The 18281-nt window shown below is 41.5% G+C and overlaps 1 protein-coding gene across 11 annotated transcripts in view; it reads right to left on the bottom strand.

Annotated features, from left to right (window-relative positions):
• The window catches only part of TNS3 (tensin 3), a 174796-nt gene that overhangs the window by 48681 nt on the left and 107834 nt on the right, over window positions 1-18281 (bottom strand). For all 11 annotated transcript variants that reach the window (XM_072327308.1, XM_072327312.1, XM_072327305.1 and 8 more), the window contains one exon: window positions 11371-12630. In XM_072327308.1, the coding sequence (XP_072183409.1) occupies window positions 11371-12630 (1260 nt within the window). The remainder of the gene's footprint in view (window positions 1-11370; window positions 12631-18281) is intronic.

The following is an 18281-nucleotide window of genomic DNA, read 5'->3' as shown; positions in this document are numbered from 1 at the left end:
CACCTCTTGCATGAGCCTAAGCATCTCTTTCAGAAGGATCTGTTCCATGATCTTTCCAGGCACAGATGTGAGGCTCACCAGCCTGTAGTTTCCCAGGTTTTCTTTTCTCTCTTCCTTAAAAATGGGAGTGATGTTTTCCTTTTTCCAGTTACTGGGGATTTCACCTGACAGCCACAACTTTTCAAATACGATGGAGAGTGGCTTGGCAAGCCCATCAACCAGCCCCTTTGGGAGGAACCCGAGATGCATATTGCCCAGCCCCATAGCCTTGCACACATGCAGCCTCAAGAAGTAATCTCGGACTTGCTCTGTTCTTACACTAGACTCTTGACCCCCATGTGGAAGTTTAGGGACACAAGATACTTTGGAAAACTAATAGGCAGGGAAGATTGAGGCAAAGAACACATTAAGTACCTCAGCATTCTCCACATCTGAGGAGGCTAGTTTTCATTTATCATTTATCAGAGGGAGTACACCCTCCTTAGTTGGTCTCTTGTGACCAATGTACCTAAAGAAACCTTTCTTGTTTTTTACATCCTTTGTCAAGTTTAACTCCATCCAGGCCTTGTCTTTCCTGATTCCATCCCTGCATATTCTGTATTCCTCCCTGGTCACCCATTCTCCCCTTCCACTGCTTACACTTTTCCTTCTTTTTCTTCAGCTTTACCAGCAGGTTTTTGCTAACCCAAGCTGGTTTCCTGCTTTCTCTGCCCAGTTTCTTATTCTAGGGGATGAAAAGCTCTCGTGCTTTCAGAAACACATTCTTAAAGTGCTGCAACCTCTGTTCTGTTCCTTTGTCCCTAAGGACAGTTTCCCAGGAGAACTCTTCCAACAATTCCTTAAACAGCCTGAAGTTCAATCTCCTGAAGTTTAATGTTCTGACTCTACTTTCACATTCCTTGAGATCATGAACTAGACCAGGACATGGTTGCTGCAAGCCCAGGCTGCCCCAAACTTAACCTCTTTAACCACCTCCTCCACAACGTTGTCTGCATTGATAGAGGCACTTCAGATGGGCTTTTAGACACACAACCTTACTAGAGGAGCCCTCCCACAAATTTCTACGACAAATCTGAGGTTTTTTCTCACTACTTCCTGAAGTGACAGAGTTCCCTGGCTCCTCTCTGTCACTCAGCAGTACACCCCCATCCCCAGCAGTACCAGTTAAAGGCTCTGGTGATGAGCCCAGCCAACTTGCTTCCTAGTATATTCTTGTCCCTCCTGGTCAGTTGTGTCCCATCCCACATCAACAGTCACAGTTTGTCAAAGGTGTTGTTCAGCTGGTCTGTTCTCCTCTTGCCAGGATTCCAGTCTCTAAATGCGAGGACTAAAGAGAACACTACCTGTGCTCCCGATCCCTTCAACATCTTTTAGAGTCTTTTTTTATATTTTTTTTTATTTCCTGGTTGCAATCTCATGTGACCTAGTTTGAAGGACCAGCAGGTGATAGCTGACTTCTAGCTTTATCCTACCTGCTATCCTCTTCTCAGTGTCCTGAATGTAATTCCCCAGCAGGAAGAAAACCTCTATAGAGAAGTTATCTGGGAGGCAGATGGGCCTTCACCTTTTTTTAGCAGCACTGATCATGACTCGGGTCCTTGACTGGATCTTTTTAATGTGATCACCTCTTTCCAGTACCAAGCCACTACCCATGATGATTTGATTAAACATAATTTCAGGTAGCAACATCCTTAATCCTTTTCTTATCTTGTGATTGGAAAGTTCGTTCTGCTTATATAAGTATATGGGTGAAACAAGGGTGCGCAAAATACTAGTCAAGGGGACAGTAATATTTTAAATCAGATTATCTTCTGACTTAATAATTAGAGTTTAGAATTCCAGGCCCATTTTCTAACTTCTTCTAATGCTACAGTAGATTACTATTTCAACACATCTTGCCTGGTAGTGACCCATTGCTAGAAAAAGCTAAATATTTTTGTCTAATCTGTGATCCCCTGAGACATATCACTTTTTTTACATAATGGTATCAGGATGGAGGAGTTCTATGAAACAATACAGGCTTGTAAATGTGCAGAAAGTAACTATGCAATAAAGGACCTGGGCATTGCCATAGTTGCCATTGTGGCAAAAGGCCACAACTGAATATTGAGCATTGCATATTGAAATGTAGCAGAGTCCTGGTTTCAGCTCCAACAAAGTTGATTTTCTTCATTTAGTATGTTTGGCTGGAGGAGAAAAGCAATGTGGATAACAGCAGTTTTTTAATTGTTGCCGAGCAGTGCTGCACAGAGCCAAAGATGTTTCAGATTCTTGTACCAACCTGTCAGCAAGGGGCTAGGGGTGCACACAAAGGTGGGAGGGGACAGAACCAGGACAACTGGCCTAAACTGGCCAAAGGGATATTCTGTACCATATGACATCACATAAAAACTATAAAACTGGGGTAGTTGGCTGGAAGGGTTTCTGCTTCTCAGGGACTAGCTGGGTATCTAGTTTAGCAGGTGGTGAGCAATAGCATTGTTCATCACTTGTTTTGGTAAACTATGTATGTATATATTTGTATGGGAGATTGGTAATCACAGCCTGAACCTCTGATTAATCAGCTGAGGCAAGTGTGGGGTCAGCTGTGGGAGCACAGGTGAGAGTAATGTAGCTGTGCTCCTGGAAGGGGTGAAGCTCGACTCCACCTCCTCTGGGACCTCATTTAAGGGCTGACCCTCACTGAGGCAGCATCTCTTGGAGGCTGCTCTTCAGTGAAGACTGCCCCAGTTTCCTTGGCTAAGGCATCACCACTGGTGAGTTTCCCTTTCGCTTATAACCTTTGTACATTTACTACCATCTTTGCTAACATCTGTATATTCACCACCTATACAATATTAATTCCCATTTGTTCTTCATTTTCTGTGTTAGTAAATAGTTTCTATCTCAACCTACAGGCTCTACTTTCCTTACCTTCCTCCCACAGAGCAGAAGGAATGAATGAATGGCTGTGTGGCTCTTGGCTATCTTCCAGGTTAAATCACAAGTAACAAAACAGTAGTTAACAAGTCAAAAAAAGTGATTACATCCCTCAGTACTTGGGAAGCCACATCTGGAGCACTGTGTCTAGTTTGGAGTAGCAATTGTACATGTAAAGATACTGAAAAATTGGAGTCAATCCACCACTGAGAGACAGCATAAAATGGTTAGAAGACCTGCCTGAATGCCTACCTGTGTGGCCTGGTGTAGGGAACCTGCTTTGGCAGGGGGGTTGGACTTGAAGATCTCTGGAGGTCCCTTCCAACCCCTACGATTCTGTGATTCTGTGAAATTCCAGATGCTACTGCCTTTAAGGAAATTTAGGAAGGTTTTCATAGTTGTCTCCCATTGCCAGGAAACACAGTGATTCAATAAAAAAGGAGGCTTAACAATTCAACAAGAAAAAAGATAAAGTCCTGAAGTTAAATTTTAATAGGGCAGAGTTTGAAGATTGCCCCATGTATGGGGAAAAAAAAAAAAGTTATTAGAACACTACCCAAATCAATATTACTTTACTTCTTGGGTACCATTTATCTTCTATGAAGAGTAAGGTAAAATACACTTATTGATCAAGTTTTCAAGATAGCTCTAGACTTAAATCAAAACAAATCCATTTTAATAATTTAGAATTGGCTCTACAATCACCATTAAAAATTTAAAGGAAAAATAACTACTTCAAAGACAAAACCTGAAAATATTGTGAGAAAAAGATAACCAGATGCATATTCACCTGAAACAAAATGATGCATTTTTTGATAGAAGTTAATCAATAATAGGGTTGGATGGGACCTTAAAGATCATCTAGTTCCAACTCTCATGCACTGGGCAGGGCTGCTAACCATTCTTAAGGATATCTGAAAAGTCATGGCAGTCAGGTGAACTCTCTGGTGACTGGAAAAAAGGCAATGTCACAGTCATTTTTAAGAACAGTCAAAAGGACAGCTCAGAGAACTATGAACTTGTCAACCATATTTCTGTGTTGGGGAAGATCATGCAACATGTCCCCTAGCGGCTATCCCTAAAGCATGTGTAAGAGCGGAAGGGGATATGAGACAACCAGCATGGCTACACCAAGTCCTGCCTGACCAACCTAGTGGCCTTCTATGATTGTCTAACTGCATGAATGAACAAGGGAAGAGCCATTTATCTGGACTTTGCTAAGGCCTTTGACATAGTCCCCCTTAAAATCCTTCTTTCCAAATTGGAAAGGTATGGACTTGAACGGTGGACCCTCCAGTGGATGAGGAACTAGTTGAGAAATCATAGAAAATGGTGGTCAATAGTTCAATGCCCAAATGGAGATAAGTGATGAGTGTTCCTCAAGGGTCAGAACTGGGACCAATGCTCTTTAGTATCTTCATCACTGATATCAAAAGTGGGATAGAATGCACCCTCAGCAAGTCTTTGGATGACATCAAGCAGTGTTGTGTGATCAACACCTGAGGAATGGGATGTCATTCAGAGATACCTAGACAAGCTCAAGCAGTGGGTCTAGGAGAACCTCATAAGGTACAATACAAGACAAGTGCAAGGTGGACCACAGCAGCCTCTACTATCAATACAAGATGAGAAGGACTTGAAAGTATTGGTGGAGAGCAAGCTGGAGGTGTGACAGCAATGTGCCCTTGCAGCTCAGAAAGATTCTAAGCTGCACTAAAAGAAGTGTGGCCAACAGGTTGAGGGAGGTGGCTCTGCTCCTCTTCTCTGCACTGTTGAGACCTGAAGTGGCATAATGTATCCAGATGTGGAGTCCTCATTAAAGGAGAGGCGTGGACTTGTTGGAACACGTCCAGAGGAAGATTACTAAAATTATCCAAGGGATAGAATGCTTCCCCTATGAAGGCAGGCTTAGAGAGCTGGGACTGTTGAGACTGAAGAAGAAAAGGCTCTAGGGAGACCTGAATGTGGCCTTTCAATATCTAAAGGAGGGCTACAAGAAAGGGGGCACACTTTAGCAGTCTGTTGTGATAAGACAAGAGGGAGTGGTTTCAAACTGGAAAAAGGGAGGTTTAGGTTGGACATAAGAAAAATGTCTATTATGACATGGGTTGTGAAGCACTGGAACAGGTTGCCAGAGAGGTTGTGGGTGCCCCATCCCTGGAGACATTCAAGGTCAGGCTGGACCAGACTCTGAGAAACCTGGTCTAACTGCAGATGTACATGTTGTTGATTGGAGTTGGAACAGATGACCTTTAAAGGCCCCTTTTAACTCAAACAATGTTATGACTGCATGAAATCGAGCACTACATCAGGTTGCCAAGGGCCCCATCCAACATGGCCTTGAGCATCTCCAGGGTTGAGACAACCACAACTTTTCTAGGCAAGCTGTTCCAGCATCTCACCACACTCTGAGTGAAAATTTTCCCTCTCTTTTAGTTTAAAGATTATTCCCTTTTGTCCTATCGTTATTTGACAGACAGTGCTAACAGAGTACTTTGTTGCATGAAAAAGGTAATATTAGGTCCTTCAGCTAATGGCTGAACACGAAAACCTGCCTTATGTCTCCAGTCCCTTTTATATTTCATCAAGTTTATTATCATATATGGGATAAACTTCTCATTCCTATGTGTTATTTTGCCAAATTCCTACTTTGATTCCTTTCAGAGCTGTACAACCAGAAATTTGTCCTTTTTAGATCCACAAGATCCATACTGTTAGTCTCCTGACTCCATGCAAAAAGGCACTGGTGACTTCATTGGCATCTCTTTCCACAATTGCTCCTGCTGCAAACTGATTCCTGCACTCCATTTATTTTAGCAAAGAAATGGCTTGTTTACAAACATAAATAAAATCCATTTCAGAATGTTTAAGCTAAATTGCACTTCCTCATCTACACAGAGAGTTGCAACAATCCAGTATTTATAAGAGAGCTGTTTTACATCTGAAAGCAAACCTACATGACATACAAGATGAAGACAAATAACAGGGTAATGGGATTGGGGTTGTATTCAGTCTGTAATGCTTCATCTCTACAACTTCTTTCTTCCCCTGCTCTGATGTGGGGTTTCTTCCACAGGATGCCGTCCTTCCCAAGCTGATCCCATTTGGGCTTCCCACAGACTGCAGCTCAACGTCCAGTGTAGGTCTGTACCACAGAGCTCATCTTTCAGGCACACACAGGCACCCTCACAAGCTGCAGCCCTTGCTCAGGGCCTGCTACTGCAGAGGTTCTCCATAGGCTGCAGCCTTCAGGCCACATCCACCTGCTCCACCCTGGTCTTCTCCATGGGCTATGCATGGAAATCTGCTTCTCATGGTGCAACATGGACTGTGGAAGGGACAGCCTGCTCTACTGCAGATAAGTCTCTCCACAGGTGATAGGAAATTCCTGCTCCAGTGCCTGGAGCAACTCCTGCCTTACTTCTGCACTGACCTGGGTGTCTGCAAGGCTGTATGAAAGTCTTTCATCCCTGTCGCAGAATCCAGGACCTCCTCCCAGTCCTCAGCCCACAGAAAGCCAGTGGACAAATGAGAAGGAGATAGATTATTATTGAGATAAAGAGAAACTAATTTACTAGAAATGGTAAGGGAATGTGAGATAATACAATATAAAAGGAACCAAAGGTAATAAATCAAACAAATGGAAGAGAGACTTGTCTTCCTAACTGTGCTGCTAACTGGTGGTACAGTCAGAAGGAAGGCCACATTTACATCACCTCCTTTCCTCTCAGAAACCAAATGGGAATGATCAGAGCTACTGGGAATTGCAGTTCCCACCCAGCAGCAACAGAAACTGCAGCTTTCCAGCAGCCATGCCAGCTCTGGCAGTTTTGCATGACATTATGACATGGAACACCTATGGAAAATGGTTACATTCTCTCACATCTTCTTACTTCTCCCTCCCAGTTGCTGTAGTCCAGCAGTTTTTCCTTGTCCTATGCCTGCTCTCCAGTGGCACAACCAGCACTGCTCATGGCTCAGCTCTGGCCCGCAGAAGAACTCTTTTGGACTCAGCTGGAGCTGCTGGCTTTTACTTAACATGGAGCAGCTGCTGGGCTCTGTTCAAGAGTCCCATGCACCACAATCTCATGCTGCCAAAACTTTGTCACAAAAGCCAACTGTGAAAATTTATTAATCATGGCACAGAAGCACCATTTCTCAATATGAAACAGGTAACAGACTTTTTAAGGGTGTGGGTTTGCACACTCAAACTTCAGAGCATCTAAGAGACCTGTGTATATTAAAGCAATAATCTCTACCTCTCCTCTGACATATACTTCATAGCTATGGTCCCCAAAGACTTATTTGAAAATAAAAGGGTTCAGATAAAGAACTTGATGCACGTTGGTCTTTTTCTCACTCAGCTCAAAATACAGTAATTTTGCTGTTTCAAAGTATCCATGTATATTCTCATATAGATGAGGCTTGGGAGGAGGCAGGGACTTCTGGAAACAGCAGGATGCTTTTCCAGTATTCAGCTGATGTTCAGACTACACTTTTGGCTTTACTCTTCTGAACTGTTGTGCAGAAATTGAAAGAAAATATCAAACAACCATGTTTTATGCTCACAACTATGACTCATGGATGCAGATGAGATATGAAAATATACTCCTGTTGCTTCCATCTAACCTATGTAATTTGGAATTACTCCTTGTAGCTAGAAAGCTCCTTTTCCATCCGCAGATGATTTATTGAGGGCAAAACACTCTGGGATTCCCTCCTTCTTAATACTTATTTAATTAAATTGCTTTTTTCCCCAATTCATTTTGTTCACACCAAGCATATGCTTCCTTAAAAAAACAGCAGGACAAGTGTAGATATGTAAATAAATATCCTACAGCAACTGGATAATCAGAATGTGCTGATGACATCCTTGTTTCAAGCAAACATGGCAGGATGCCACATACACATGTTTTACCTTTGGAATTGCAAGTAGTTTTAAAGTCAGGCACTACTATAAACTGAATGGTACTTGGAAAATAAAACCAGAACATTTTAGCACTTGAAACAAAGGCAAACTTGGGAATTTATTATTCTGCTGAAGCTATATGAAGGAATATTTATTCTAAAAATATTTTCTTTAACTAAATGCTGTTCCTTGTGTTACTCAGTTCAACAACAGAAACTAATAAACCCTCCATACACACAACCAAATTAGGGGATGCAGAAGGGAAAAGCATCCATTCAGATGTGCTGCCTTTGATGAAGGAAACTAACTTTTTAATACGTATCATCACAAAGACATTTTGGGTGAGAATATATAATACTCCTTGTAGCTACCTTAGTCAGAACTTCAGAGTCTTTAAACTTCTGTTCTAGAGTTTCTTATAAGTTTTATATTATAAATTTCAAAGAGTCTACTAAGATCAGAAGATGCTACCCCAAGACAGGTAACAGGGGCAGAGCAAGATTCTAAAAAATAGAAGGTTAAGTGAAGAGAAAACACTCTTTCATTCTAAAATGAAGAGAGAAAAATTTTAAAGGAAATTATCCTGAACATAAATATCCCGAGTTACCAGAAATAAGACCAGAACAAGGCCTATAAATCTCAATATTGCAAATCTAGCACTAGAGGCCAACATAAGCCTTCAAATTTGCATCCTATATCCTGAATTTCACACACTTCAGGCTTTCTGCAATGCTTAAGCTGTAGATACAGTTCATTCATTTATTTCTGGCCCTAAAAAACAGAAATTAATTAGCCTTGCATACTTCGAGGCCTGAGATCCTCAGAAGTCTTTAACCTTTGCTCTATCTACACTATAAGAGGAAAATTACATGACAATTTCTTTCGAGCCTGAGAAGGTGACTAAGAGATTTATGTTCATAGATATTAAAGCAGGTACTTACTGTTCTGAGCCATGTTGTGCACCCTATATTAACCCTAGAGGCCAAAAAAGAACTTACATTCCCAGTCTGCCTTATGCAGTGCCTAGCCTTGTAGAACATTTCTCACAGCTCTCTATACACAGTGGCATTTTGCACATGCTCTGCAAATGACATTGGTTTTCCAGATGGATTTTGATTAATTTACTTATTTTATGAAGCTTTTATATATTGAATTCTAGCACTAATACATTCCTTTCTAACAGAGCTCACTGGGGATACTGATAAGACTTCCAAGAGCAGCTTCCAAGTAAGCGCAGGACCAGGAGAGCATTGCTGCACAGTTGGCCTACCCTTGCTTGAGGAACATGTCACACAAATCACAACTGCTTGCAGGCACTGCAGACTCCACTTTAAAGTACTGGTGCAGTTTTGGGAAATACTGTTCTAAGAAAAATACTAGGCTGGGAGAATTGTTGCTGCTGTAAATGTACAGAGAAATCTGCAGAAGACACTAAATGCTAAAAGAAAAACTAAAGATCAGGAATAAAAATGGTTTTGTATGCGTGCTGAGGACTCGGGCTAAAAGAACTGCAAGTCAACTTCTGAATACATATTTTTATTATTCTTCTCCAATACTTTGCCTTTCCCCCCAAAATACCATTTCCTAAACAGTAAGCTTCAGTGTTTACCTAAAAATAAAAATAAAATCCAACACTTTATAAGTGTAACGGACAAACAAATAGAAAATAAAGAGGATGTTGTTATGGGGATCTACTACAGATGACCCAGCCAGAACAACAGCACTGACAAATGATTCTTTAAGGAACTGAGAAACCTCTAGATCACCTGCCCTTGCTCTTATGGGAGACTTCAACTTGCTAGATGCTAATTGGGAACACCACATAACTGAAACAAGCAGGTCCAAGAGATTCCTAAAGCATTTTATGATAACTTGATGGTACAAGTATTAAGGGAGCTTACAAGAAAAGGTGTCCTCCTAGATCTACTGCTTGTGAACAGAGAAGGTCTTGCAGGTAAAGTAGCACCAAGTAGCCATCTCGGCCATAGTGACCATGTAGTAGTTGAATTTAAAACCTTTGGTGATAGGAGGAAGACTGTCACCAAAACCTCAACCCCAGTCATAGAAAGAACAGATTTCAGACTGCTCAGGGGACTAGTTAGTAAGGTCCACTGTGTCATGTTAGGGTAACCCATGACACACTGATAAAATGATTTTGAGTGCACTGGGGTTCATCATTGCTAGTCACTTTTTAAAATACTTAAATCCTGAGAGCACAAGAACAGGCAATTCAAACATGTCAGAAATCAAGCAGGTGGGGCAGAAAGCCAGTGTGGCTGAACAAGGACATTCCAGGACTCTGGAAGCATGATCAGGCAACATGGGAAGACTAAAGGAATGCAATTTGCCTTTGCTGAGAGAAAACATGTGTGGCCAAAGCTCAGTTTATGAATTTTTGGGTGCCACAGTACAAAAAGTACATAAGACATTAGAGAGTGCCCAAAAGAAGGCTACAAAGATGGTGAAGGGTCTACAGGAGAAGACTTATGGTTTGTTCAGACTAGGGAAGGTGAGACTGAGAGGAGACCTCATTACAGCCTACAGCTTCCTCTCAAGGAGGAGTAGAGTGGCAGGTGCTGATCTCTCTCCAGCATTCAAGTGATGATAGAACCTGAGGGAATGGCATGAAGCTGTAACAGAGGAGATTCAGGTTGGATATCAGGAAAAGGTTCTTCACTGAGAGGCTGTCTGGGCATTCTAACAGCCCCCCCAGGTCACAGCACTAAGCTGACGGATTTCAAAAAGCATCTGGACAATGCTGTAACACGTATGGCCTGTTTTTTGGGTAGTCCTGTGTGGAGCCAAGAGTTGAACATGGGTCCCTTCCAACTAAGGATATTCTATGATTGTATCACTCTAAGAGCAAAAGCTTATGAATGTTAACACAGCATTAAAGTTTTCAGTTGACTTAAACAGAGACTGCAGATAACAAACAAACACTTTGACTTCCAATTTCTAGAAATAACTTCAGAAAAAAAAAAAGTGTTATAGCGTATCTCACTGGCAAGTATTTCTATATTTATGAATATATTGCACAGAAATTTAAAAGAATTATACAATTACAATTGTATAAAAAAATACAAGAATATTATACAATATTTAAGAGAAAATAAAATCTGAGCTTATTATCCTACTTTCAGTGGAAATAATAAATAACTATAATAAAATCATAAAACATTTCTCTGCAGGTGTCTTCTAAAAATGTCTCAATGGTAATGTAGGACTCGTAGGAATATATGTAGGAATTTTCCCCTTCATCTAAACTCAAAGCAGCAGAAAATCACAACTGATAATCTGTAACAGGTAAGAATTTGTTAAAGTTATTTTAAAAAATGGGTATGCAAAGGCATTTAATAATGTGCAATAAGCATGATCCCATAAATTCTTAGACTGCTAAAAATAGAGGATATCTGAAATAATCCTTTGACAATCATCCTGAAAGTTAAATTCTTGATCTGAGGTCCTGCTGCACCACATCAAGAGCACAAAAGTACTGGGAAAATCACTTGAGAAAGTATCCAAACAGTACTACAACAGCTTACCATTTTGGAAGGCATTCTTGTCTGTGACCTCTAACTTCTCATGGATGCCAGGACTCATGACAAGCTCTTCCATATCTGTATTATGGCTAGTGAAGCCATTTGCTTGACTTGTGTCCCTGGTGACATTGTTAATGCGGGTTGGGATAGGTTCAAATGTAGGGTCTAATTCCAAGATCAGCCTGTTCAGTTGTTCAATGGACTGATCAATATCCAAAGTTGGAGAAGCTGGCAAGTCCCCTGCATTTGGTCCAAGATCCTGGCTATTTGTGTCCCTCTGAGGCACTAGCTCTGACTTAAAACTCTCACTGTCTGCAGGTTCTGCACATTCAGCAGCACCTGGTATGCTTCCTAGTCCTCTCTGAACAGCATCTTTACTGCTGGAGCCATGTGTCAGCATGTCTGGGACCTGGCACTGACTCTGGACAATGCCTAACTTCTCCACAGTTTTATGAATGCCAACCCTCATTTCATTCTGAGGCACAAAACCATACTGGTGAGTAGTGACCATCTGTTGCTGGCAAACCCAGGTGTGAGTAGAGTAGTTACTTGGGTCATAGGCTTGAGGTGGGGGTGAGACACAAGGATTCCTCTGCAATTGGTGAGATGATTTCGGCTCAGTGTTTCCAAATGATCTTTCATAGAGGGGATCCACACCAATTCCCAGGTCTGGGGCAATGGCATTGTGATGGTCTTCTCCTGTGTTACTTCCAAAGCCATCTGAGAGAAGCGAGTTCTGACTGCTCTTGGGGCAACTCAAGTTACCTAGATGGGTGGAATGCTGCCCTTCTGAAGAAGACAAAGTCCCAATGCTGTCTACACTGTGAAGATCGTGGGTAGGCATTTCATCATCCAGAATATCAGTCTCCCTGTCCTTCAGTTTGGCGTCCCCATTCACATGAATCTGAGCTGGTACAATGTGGTGAGTCCCGCTGTACTTGCTTCCAGCATCCGTCACACTCCTGGTGGTGATTATAGAGTCCTCCAAGCCAAAGCCACTAAGTAGTTTGTCCAGTTCTGCCTTCTCCTGTGGGCTCAGAACCCGTTTGGCTCCTGGCATAAGGCGCTCTTCAGTTTTGTCTGTCCTGATAGAAGCTGTTGAATGTCCTGAATCACTGCTGACAGATAGGGTATGATCTCTGTGATCAGGACTGCTGGTCACAGAAATACCTTGAGCAACACCAGGGATGCTGCCGTCTGAAGAGCTCTTCTTTCTTACTTTTGCATAGAGGCTGCCATCAATAGGACCTTGGGTATGCGGCACTGTGGAGAGATAAAGGAAGGAAAGAGAAGGAAAGGGACAAGGCATTATGTAAAAGCTTGGAAGGTATGACATTACATCATACCACACTGCAGAAGTGCTGCTAATATTTTTATGGTATTGTTTATGCAGAACTAAATTCTCCACAAATGCAGAATAATAGAATCAAAGAATATCCTGAATTGGAAGGGATGAACAAGGACTACTGAGTTCAACTGTTAGCTCCCAAAAGAACTACCCAAATTCAAACCCCATGTCTAAGACCTCCTTGAACTCTGTCATCTCATTGAAATCCTTGATACTGTGACCTAGGGAGGTTTGTTCCCGTGCCTGACCAAGCTCTGATGAACAATATTTTCCTCACACCAACCTTACCCTACCCTGCCCTGATGCAGCTCTATGCTAACCCCTTGGGTCAAGCTGTTGTCACCAGAGAGCAGAGACCAGCACCTGTACTTCTGTTTCCCTCACAAGGAAGCCATAGGCAACTATATGCCCCCCCCTACTTGGTCTTTTCTTCTCAAGTTACCCTAGATACACACAGCCACCAAGTCAGACTATGTTCAGACATACCTTCACAGGCATTTAGGTCAACTTCTGCTCTTCAATGGAGTTAGGCTTTATTGGTAAGTGAAATACCAGCATGTATGGGGAAACTGTTGATAACAGCCTGAACCTCTGATTAACCACTTGAGGCAAGCAATGAGTCAGTCTTTCTTTGGAGATTGTTCCAGTGTGGAGTTTACTGTGAGCCTTCAACATTGGTGAGCATTTTCCATTTATTTTCCATTTGTCATAAATCATCTTTCTATCATTATCATCTTTCATATGAAATACCTGTTTAACTTCTGTTTACCTACTGACTGTTTAATTGTTTAACTGTACAATTGGCAAGGCAGGCCAAACAGACAGTGCCTTTTTTGTGGGGTAATTATAAATGGGCTGGGGGGAGAACATCACCCCCTTAGATAAAATGATTCCTGGGCAGATCCCAGGGTTTATTGGTTCTCCCTATTATCAACTGGCCACTATAGTTGAAAAGGGGGATCCCCTGCAGGTTATGGGGAGTATTTCCCCATTCTGCACGGCAGAATATTTTCAAGGATTAAATAAGGATATTCTGATAACAAAAAGAATGGCAGTTAGCTGCCTCTACAATGGCATGGCCACTGTTAAATGCCTCAAATCAGGCAGAAATCAGAGCTGACACTTTAGGAAATGAAAATGTTGGGGTACTGAGTTGTCTTAGCAAGGATTTATGAGTGCATACAGTAGTTCTGAGTAGATGGAGTGTTCTAGAATAGCTAAGTTAGGCCTGTAGGTTAAGAGTTAGTGGGCGGGGGGTTTAGGTAGGTGTGTGTATAGGTTCTCTCGCGTGCATCGGGTCTTGCGTAGCGGGTGTACACGTCTGCGCGAGATTTAGGATGGTATATAAGGTGTGTGACGCAGCATTAAATTGGGAGAAGACATTATGGCATCCATGTTTGTCTCTCTCTCCCCCGGACAGTCGAGGTCCCAGGATAAGTCGGGTTAATTGGCGGATACGTCAGGAAATCTATTATTGAAAGACCGTACTGAAAAGTCAGAGCAAAAATTTAGCATATTAATAGGGAAAAGACCACCATTACATTCCCAAATGGCCCAGGTCCATAATATTTCAATGGATAACAATGATACCTCTGAAACAACAGACCTGGTCAAACAAGAAGATAAAATCACTAAAACAGATTTAGAAGAGCCATCTACAACAGATTCCTTGTAATTCCATTCTATCATAACCCAAAAAACAAAATTTCAAGATAGACCAGCAGGGGTGCTTCCTGATCAATGCCCCCCTGCCCAAACATGTTTTCATGTCACTGCCCAACCATACACAGCAACAGAACTGATGGATCTGGTACAACCGTTTTGACAGAAACCTAGAGAGAGTGTACTGACCTGGCTGTTCTGCTTATGGGATTTGGGGGTGGAAAGTGTTACAGTTAGTGGACCTGAAATATCTAAATTAGCTACTGGAACTGCTCACCCTGCCCTTAAGTGAAGATTATATACTGGTACCCAGTTTCCAGGTGGAAACCATTCTATTTTAGGTTGTTTAATGCCATATGGTTTGGCCAAACAAAGAAGACATAACATTACATACAGGGTTGTGGTTCTCCATAGAGGACCTTCAAAATCATATCTGGGAACTGGATATGAGGGAGGCATCTATGAAGATACCTTTGATAGCCCTGATATAGTCAAATTCTTGGTGGGAAATGAGGGACTTGATTTTTACAGCAGACCCCTTCCCACCTGTATGGCACCCTGATTTTAGTATTAAATCTTCTAGTGGTATCAGAGGGAGTGGTCCAGCAGGCAGCTCAATTAGTAGCTGACCTGGGAGAAACAAAGTGCCTGCAGAATAAATGTAACATTCAAACATTAGAAGAGGCTGAAGTTCTGCTGGTAATTAAAACCAAGAGGCTGGCTCCACGAGCCCCTCAAACGGTACCCATAAGGGTGTCCCAAAAAAAAAAAAGTTTAATGATCTCATTAGAGCAGGTGTTCAATTTGCAGAAATTGATCGACAGCCCAACCATGTCCTCCTCCAGCTGTGGAGGCAGATGAAGGATAATCAAAAATTCCAAAATTACCCTAAGAAAACAAGAGTAAGAGTTATAGAAAGAAGGCCAACAATAACATGGAATTCAGAGGACCTTATTATTCCCAATAGAAAGAAGAAGCCACCTCAGGTGTCTTGGGCTGCAATGCCTGAGCCACCAGAAGCAAAAGGTTTGGCCTTAGCCCAGTTCATGGTGTGACAAGGGATGTCAGTTTCCCTAGGGCCTCCAGATTTGACCAAAGGCCCTATGTGGAATTAACAATATTCTGGTCCTGGAAAAATGTCCAGAGGGTTATGGCCCTAGTTGATGCAGGGGCAGAAACATCGATAAATTATGGAGACCCAAACCTGGTTGAAACTGGTGGTTGGGTGTCTCCAACCCCAGGAATATAAAGGTATCTATTGGCCCGGTCCAAGAATATATTCTGGGCATAGATATCCTATGGGGTCTGGCTCAATGACTGTGGGTGAGTTCAGGCTCTGACAAAGGTGCATTAGTGCCCAGGTGGTGCAGGCAGTACTGAGAGGCCATGAGAAACATGAGCCTATTTGTCTGCCAAAACTGCAGTGGATTACTAATGTTAGGCAGTATAGACTCTTGGGTGGGCAAGATAAAATATCAAGAATGGTACAGGAATTCGAAAAAGTAGGCATTATAAGACCTGCACATAACCCATATAGTTCCCCCATAAGGCCAGTGTGGAAGTCAGATGGAACATGGAGAATGATGGTAGATTAACCACCTGAGGCAAGCAATGAGTCAGCTGTGGGAGCACAGGTGAAGGTAATTCAGCTGTGCTACCAGAAGGGGTGGAGCTTGGCTCCACCTCTCCCAGATCTCATTTAAGGGCTGACTGCCACTAAGGCAGGGTCTCTTTCTCTGGAGATTGCTCCTTTGTGGAGTTTACTGTGAACCTTCAAAATCGGTGAGCGTTTTCCATTTATCGTAGATTATCTTTCTATCACAATAATCTTTTTGTGCATCTGTTTACCTATTGACTGTGTAATTATACAACTGTATAACTGCACACACCAAAACACATTTTGTTAACTGCTTGTATCATAATTCCTTCTGAAGTATGTTGTGAAGTAGAACAAAGAGCAACTTCCTTCAAAATACAGGAGGCTTAGTTTCTGCTGAGCATCCAAATTTCAAGTGAAAAAATGAAGTTGACAGCAGAAGTGAGAACTTCTGTGACCAGTTTTCACAGATCTCCCACCAATATATGGCTTTATTATCATCCTGGTTATGCTTCAAATTTTGCTAACTGATTAAAATCAGGGGGGAAAAGAAGGCCACAACAGTTCAGAGAAACAAAAGCAGAATAGCTTCTGGTAACTTTTTTTTTTTTTCCCTAAAATTAAAGTTTCACTTGCTATTGCTCCTTCCTGTTAGCATTTTGCACCCAGAAAATCCCCAGGGAATCAGGCAGTTTTCAGAATATCTGGGTACCAGCTGTCACTGTTCATCTCCTTACTTGGCCAAGCAAGTTCATGAGAAAATCAGGTGCAGAAGGATCTGGTTGCACTGGAAGTCCCATGACATGAGCTGCAGTCTGTATTTCAGTAGTTGGTACAACCAATAGCACAGTCTTCTTTCATATTTCTATTTACATCACAATTTATAACAAAGTTCTTGATGAGAATATAATATGCCACTCACAAACCAAGAAAAAAATGAAGTTCCCTCTTTTACCATTTTCGTTAAATATTTGTGTCTTTTTTACACTAATCGGGGGAACTGTTAGGACACAGAGTCATCTACCACGCGCTCCATTCAGAGCAAGAATGGTAGAAATCTACCAGCCATGCTTGCTCTGAAGATATGTCAGGTAATTACTAGCCCACTCACTTCTACTTGATAGCCTAAATGTACCACAAAGAATTATTTATTTCTTTTGTTGGTGGTACAAGGAAATACTAAGATTTCAAGCAGAGCTGCAGTCCTCAGAATATATAAAAGGCCTCTTCACAGAGGCATGCATAAGCAAATATTTGACTATGAAATCTTGATACACGTATAGAGGACCTGGTATGCACTTCATGTTTCTAATTTTAACTAGTAGGGCCATAATCTCAAAAATCAGAATGTAATTCCTTCTTCATCAATGATGGGAGAAACAACTGTTTCTGCTATCTGAGGTACATGCTCAACTAAAGTTTATGAGCAACTATTCATGATAAATGCTAGCTAGAGAATTATTTTTGTTTTGAATTACCCTTGGAAAATAAAACAGTTTTAAAGGAAAACACGAGTACTTTATTAAGGGTAAGAGTTGAGAACAGGCAAATTCCTGCTACCAGTTACATAAGCACAGTTAATCATACTTCAGTGACACCGGCTATGTGCAGACTAGGAGAATCAAGTTTCGTCTTCTTGTAGGGCTAACGAAATGAAGTGAAAGGCTTTACTGAAGTGACTGTGTTACTTTTTGATCCCAGAAGTAATATCATTCTACATTCCTCCTCACTCCCCACAATCTAGAACCACCTAACATGTATCCTTGAATCTTTCACATTGCAGCCACCATTCCTCATTACAGTGGAATACATCTTCAGTTAATTATTTTCAATAAACAAAAAAAACAACAAAACTGAGCATGAAATACACAGCAGACATAGCATCACAAATTACAAACTAAGCTTTCTGCCATAGGATTGTCTCCTTTGCATAGACAGTTTGGACTGTCTACACATTTTATCACTTACATAATATTTTAAATATATTTTAATACTAACAGGAATATCAAACCTACACTCAACAGCAACATATATGAAACATTCAAAATGGAGAATTAAAATTTGTTTCCCAGAAAAAATAATACACTTCACAAATGTTTACATTTAATTAGCATATTAAAAAGAAATTTGAAGATGTCTTCAAATTTGAAATTACCATGAGAACAACTGCCAACCTGCAATCCTCTTCTCTGTGTCAGAGAAGATCATGGAATAGATCACCTTGGAAGCTATGCTAAAGCACATGAAAGACAGAGAGGCCTTCTACCTACACATAAACATATAATAAGCTCTATATGCTATGTATAG

This window comes from Excalfactoria chinensis, chromosome 2 (genome assembly GCF_039878825.1).
Source record: "Excalfactoria chinensis isolate bCotChi1 chromosome 2, bCotChi1.hap2, whole genome shotgun sequence".
In the NCBI taxonomy this organism is placed as follows: domain Eukaryota; kingdom Metazoa; phylum Chordata; class Aves; order Galliformes; family Phasianidae; genus Excalfactoria; species Excalfactoria chinensis.
Note: the sequence above shows the minus strand (reverse complement) of the source record. Positions and strands in the feature narration are given on the sequence as shown.